Below are 6000 nucleotides of genomic sequence, written 5' to 3'. Positions count from 1 at the left end.
CTGAATACTTGATTTGCTGTGAGAAGATAAATTGAGTTCCAGGCTGTTTACTGCCACGGTGCCTACCTCAGAGACATTTACATGGTGTGCGTTCAGCAAGATATGTGTATGGAGGAATGCATCAAGCTTTGTGGAGGGGCACCCGCTCGATCTAAGTTACACTTTGGCCTCCTTTCTGTCTCACTGCCCTCAATTTGTGTCGCCTTCCTCTTTGTAGGAAGCACACACATCCAGAAAATCATCTTCCCACAGGAGGCTGTGAGAGGCGGCGCTGGGCAGAGGTTGCACGGTCCGGTGCAGGGCTCCGCGACTTGACTCACTAGGGAAGGGTCCAAAGGGACACAGCTGTGCCACGGCATTTACAGCTGGGCACGAGCCCTCTCCTGTCCCTCCCTGTCTGTTCAGGTTGGGAAATGGTTACTCGAAGTTGGGAAGCGCCCACGTGGCGATGAGAGTGCTCGCTGAGAGAAACTGAGGCCGGGGGCAAGGTCCCCGCGATGGGCAGCCGCCCGCCCAGGCCTCCGCCCACACCTGCGCCGGCGAACCCGCCGCGAGCTTGCAGCCCCGCGCGTGGGGCGCTCACGTGACCGGGCGGGGCGGAGCCGGGCGGGCGGGGATCACCTGAACAAGGGAGTCATGTGAGCGGGGCGGGGGAGGGGGCGGTGCCGGCGGCGGTCACGTGACGCGGTTCCGGGGCCGCCGCAGCCGCGCCGAGCCCAGCCGAGCCGCGCGCCCCTCGGGCTCTCACTCCGCTCCCGCTCCTCTCGCGCTTCACTCCGCCTCCACCCTGGCACCGCGACCATGTCCCGGGCGCGGCCTTAGGCAGCCGCGCGCCGCTAGTTCTACGTCCGCCGTGCAACCCGGACTCTGCGCGATGGGGGCCGCCGCCGGCCGGAGCGCCCACCTGGGGCCCGCGCCCGCCGCCTGCCCACCGCGCTCCCTGCTCCTGCTGCAGCTGCTGCTGCTTGTCTGGGCCCCGGGGGCCGCGCTGGCCCAGGGCGCCGAGTTCCCTGAGCTGTGCAGGTGGGTGGCCCGCCCGGCGCGCAGGCTTCGCTGCCGGTCCCCCCGGGCGCTCAGCAGGGCTGGGTGGGGGGCGGGGGTCCCCAGGGCGCCCCTGGGCCAGGCTTGGGTCGCCCCCGCCCCGAGGGAAAGTTGCCCGCGTGGTGAAGGAAGAGGCACCCAGGACGGGTCGTGCGCGCGGGTGGGGGTGCGGGGGGCGCGGCGCGCGCGGCGTCCTGCCGCTGGCCCGGGGGCCACTGCCTGGCCACTTGTGGCTGTCACTAAGTCTGGGGTGGCTTTGTGTGCGAGCGGCGGGCCGCCGCGACCCGTGAGGGTGACGCTGCGGGCACCCTCGCACCCAGCGCCTGCTCTCGCAGCGGAGTGCCTGCGAAAGTTGGAGGACGCAGGAACTACAGCGTTGCTTTGTTCCCACTCCACGTTTCCTTCAAGTTCCACCGGCGGGGCTTGCAGAGGCCCCTGAGCGTGAAGGCTCACCCGCACCAATGGCCTTGGAGTTGGGGGTTTGGTTTCAGTTGCTGATTGATTTTTTCCATGTGGGTTTTCCATTTTTTTCTTGAAGTAGCATTTCCACGGAAAGTGACTTTTTTTAATGGGGGAATTTGGGGTGGTCATCCTTTCTTGGCTTTCAGGACTTCACCCTTCACTTCTCCGAGCCTAACTTCCTGTCTAGTTGCTCACATGATGTCATTGTCTCGTGTGGATTATTCTAGTGGAGTCTTTTGCTGTGGGAACCATGTTTATATAATCCCTGGTCCCATCGAGGGCTCTTAGTTTTCTGCGATGTCGAGGGGTCCCGGGGCTGGGGGTCTGTATTGAGAATTTTCTGACCAATCTTCTCTGGACTGTTTAGGATGGTGGAAAATTTAATGGTGTTTTTTTTTTTTTTTTTAACTTTTACATAAAAGAAGCAGGATGAAAAGTTCAGCAAGACCAGAGAACAGTTCACAAAACCGCCAGCCCTTCTCAGAATAAAGTGAAGTTGAATCCACTTGGAGTTTGTGGTGGGATTTATGGGGTTCTTATTCCTCCCTCCTATCAGAGATGGTCTCATTAGCACCCTCCACCCCTCCCCCCTCCCCTACTTCCTCAGTTCAGAACTTGGCAGAAATTATTAACCTACAGAGAGGGAGGCTGAGCTCACAGTAGAGACTCTTTGGAAAGACCCATACTCTTTCTTTTCCTTTATTTGAAGGAGGGGAAGACTGCAGGAGGGAGAGCTCACTGCATATTAGTTTATAGGCGGGTTAGCTGCCCTGAGATACACAGTTACTCGAGTATTGAGCATAACACAGAACACGCTGCAGTTTCTATAAGTTCAGGCTGGGGCCCACGTTGTAAGTTTTGGAATAATGGCTGCTGTGACCAACCTGATCTCCAAGCTGGGCTAGTGATGTCCAAGTCTTGCTCTTTGTTAGCAAATTGGAATTAATTTCTTAATAGGGTTAAAGGTGGCCTCAAGGGCAGACCAATACTGCGGGACTATTTGGGGGGGGCAAATGGGATGGGGGGGCTTACTTTTGCTTTTAGGTTAGTCATCACAGCGCCTTGAACCTGCATTCATTAACCTTGTCTCCAGGTGGAACACGGCCTCTTCGTTTAGAAAATGACCTTTGTATCTAAATACATACTTCTCCCAACTGTCATAGGTGGGCATAGCTTAGTGCATACTAGCGTGCCCCAAAGGGTGATATACATGGCTAGTATGATGAATGTGCCCTCTGTGATCTGAGAATATCTTTTAAAGTTGGTATGTTTACTTTTTCTTAGGACAGCAAATCCCCCATTCCGTTCAGAGGGCTTGCACACATTTTTTCCCCTCGTCTGTTACTGCTCTGTGGCTTTCGCATGGAGACTTCTCCAGGGCCACGTGTAATCTCTGCTTTCAACCCAGTACCTGCCAAGTGAAGTTCTTCCTCTTCGTTCCTGTTTGAAATGGATACCTTGGCCTAAATACTTCTTAAGGCCTTTACTTTGTGGGTGGGTGGGGGGCATGTGTGTCAAAAATCTTTGTACTTTTTTGAGATAACACTGGCTACAAGTTCCTTCACTTGAGCACACGTTTGAACAATGGGAATGTGAGCTGATCTTTTTTTTTTTCTTAAATCCGGTTGAAAAGTTCTGTGAAATATCACCAAAGCAGGGTGTATTAAGCTGCCTTTTCAGTCCGTTCGGCCGAGAGGTCAACAGCTCACTGAGCTCTTCACAAAGAGCACGAAGAGTCGACGTCGCGGGGGTCACCGTTTGTTTGTGCAGCTTGTCTATGGAGGCAGCTCCGACAGACACAGACAGGGTCGCACTCCAGTGCCTGTCTGGGGGTCATTTTCCATCGCAACGCTCTCATTCACTGTGGCCTGGTGCCCAGAGTGGTCCCCAGAAACCCGCCCTCCACACAGCCGATTTGGAGTACCCAGTCTAAAAACTGGGTGTGTCTTATACAGTGGTTGTAGATTTTTTTACTTGTGTTTCCTGCTTTTTCACGCTTGTTTTTGTGCTCGTTCAAGACAGTGATTCGTCATCAGACACAGATGGGGACAAGCTAATGGGAGTTTTGACAGGGATGAGGAGTTGTATGAATTTTATGATGAATAAAGCTTGAGTTTAATAACTTTATGTAATACATTTTTCCCCCTAAATTAAGATGTGTCTTATACATGAGAGCGTCTTATACATGGGCGAAATAGTATATGGATCCCTAGCAGTAAATTCTCATTGCCTCCCAAATCCGGAGTTGGAGGGGGACACAGCGTCTCCTCTAGACTCAGTCCTTAGAGGGACCTTTCATCTGCAATCCTGCAGGACCAACTGGAGGAAAGTTTGGGCCTGCTTCAGGGGTGCTTGCTCGCACCTCGGTGGGGCCCTTGGGTAGGGGCAGAGCTCTCTAGTGAGCAGTGGCCCCGACCACTCCTGGGGTAAGGGTGGTGGGCAGGGGCGCAGTTCCCAGCACAGTTGTCGGGGGCAACTATTTCAGCAGCAGCTGAACCCCGTCGGGCCGGGTGTGTGCATGGGGAGAAGAGGCCCCTGCGAGCTGTGTGCAGAAAAGCAGGAACGACACGGGCGAGTTTCCCAGAGTGGGTCTGGCTTTTTACATGGGCTCTTATTTAAAACCCTTGCTCTTTGGAGCGACGCAGCTATATTTTCTAGGCGTCAAGAGGGTTTCTGTTACTAGGTGAGCCCTGTGCTATGGAAGAAGTTGGTGATTCTTTTTTTAAAAAAATTTTTACATGTTGATTTTAGAGAGAGGAGGGGGGGGGAGAGAGAAACGATTTATTGTTCCACTTTTTTATGCATTCGTCAGTTGATTCTTGTATGTGCCGACCGGCGATTGAACCCACAGCCTTAGGGAATCGGAACTGCACTAACCAACAGCTCCCCAGGCTTGGGCGAAGTTGGGGGTTCTTAACCACTCAGCTATTTCTTGGGAGTAGTGTGCTAGTAGAAAGACCTTGTTTCCTGAGGCCTGCAGCACTGACACGTCCCGAGGTCTGAGGTCGAAGGAGTGTCATGTTGGTGAGGAATGTGTGGAGTGTCACCGGAGCAGCGAGAGCGACAGAGGGGCAGAGGCAGAGGCCAGGCCATGCAAAGTCAAAAGTGACCAGAGTGCTCTGCGCTCGTCTTGTCGCTAGTAGCTTTACTCATTGCTTTGTGATTTACACTTTCTAAAATGCTCTCCTAGACATTTAATAGGTAAGCTTCCACATTCTTTAAAAAAAAAAATTTTTTTTTAAAAGATTTTATCTATTGATTTTTACAGAGTGGGGGAGAGTAAATTGGTTCACTTTAGTTATTTACTGGGTGGTTGTATGTGCCTTGACCGGGCAAGCCCAGGGTTCAGAACCAGTCACGTCAGCATTCCAGGTTGACACTATCCACTGCACCACCACAGGCCAGGCTAAGTGTTAACATCCTTAATGAGTGAGATCTTAACAGTTTGTACTAGTTATAAAATAATGTATTGGACTGGCTCGGTTTAAGTAGTTAAGTACTTTAAAATTTATTCAGAACAAGTTTTCCCCCAATTGTTTGGGTATAAATCCTGGAAGTTTTTATTATATTGAGGACAAGAGGATAATGAACCCAGCTGGGAGTTGAGGTTGGTTTAGTTGCTGTCTCTAGATTTTTTTCTCCCCTGCAATTTTTTTTTCAAAGGAACAATGGTTTTATGCTTAATTTGGGCCACATGTTAAACTTGGACCCCATCCATTTGTGTATGTACATTTCTTGCAACAATATGTATGTAGAAGTCCAAGATTGTTAATTATGGGTGCATTAGACCACATGCATTAATTCTTAGAACAACCTTCCTGACAGATCCCAGGCAATGAATTCTTGATTGGACTTCCCATCTTATATCTTATATTTCATAGAATTTTTAAAAGATAGGTTTGAGAAAAATAATTTGAATGTTCTCATCTTTATTTTGACCTTGACTTATAAAACTATCGTGCCACGTAGCGAGAACTCATGAGGGTCCCAGAACTGGGACCAGTGACAGAAAGTAGCTCATTACTTTGCAGGTGCTGTTCTTTGCTTTTCTTCGTTTTTATTGTCCCAGGATCGGAGACCTCTTGGTAATGCCCCCCATTGGTCATGGATGGTGGGCAAGGAGGTGGATGGAGCTGAGATTGGGTACACTCATGGGTCCTTTGTGTTTTCCTCACAGTTGACTCCTGACCAGTGAGGGACAGAGGCCTGAATTTATGCTAAGAGTGTCTTCTCACCTTTAATCCCAGCAAGGTGACATAGGATTCATGTGTTCTCTAAGTAGTTCTTAAGCATTTCTTAAGCAGAGGGGAAATCTGAGAGGGACTAGAGTGGTACGGAGACACCTCAGACAGAATGTCACACTGAGATCCCAAAAGATTGTGTTGGCCTTTGACTGCTGTCCCCAAGGAGGTAGCAGCCACAAACACCCTCCTCCCCTTATTTTTATTAATGTTAAATAATGTGTCATTTTAGTTTTGATTTTGTTTTTGATCCAAG

General features: G+C 51.0%; 1 protein-coding gene across 2 annotated transcripts in view; it reads left to right on the top strand.

Moving 5' to 3' along the window:
• The first annotated feature begins 670 nt into the window (after nt 1–670).
• Nucleotides 671–6000, top strand: part of IGF2R (insulin like growth factor 2 receptor) — a 108184-nt gene continuing 102854 nt past the window's right edge. For both annotated transcript variants that reach the window (XM_066372892.1, XM_066372891.1), the window contains exon 1: nt 671–1023. In XM_066372892.1, coding sequence (XP_066228989.1) covers nt 875–1023 — 149 coding nt within the window. In that variant the 5' untranslated portion in view covers nt 671–874. The remainder of the gene's footprint in view (nt 1024–6000) is intronic.

The sequence above is a fragment of the Saccopteryx leptura genome, chromosome 3, assembly GCF_036850995.1.
Source record: "Saccopteryx leptura isolate mSacLep1 chromosome 3, mSacLep1_pri_phased_curated, whole genome shotgun sequence".
Taxonomy (NCBI): Eukaryota; Metazoa; Chordata; class Mammalia; order Chiroptera; family Emballonuridae; genus Saccopteryx; species Saccopteryx leptura.
Note: the sequence above shows the minus strand (reverse complement) of the source record. Positions and strands in the feature narration are given on the sequence as shown.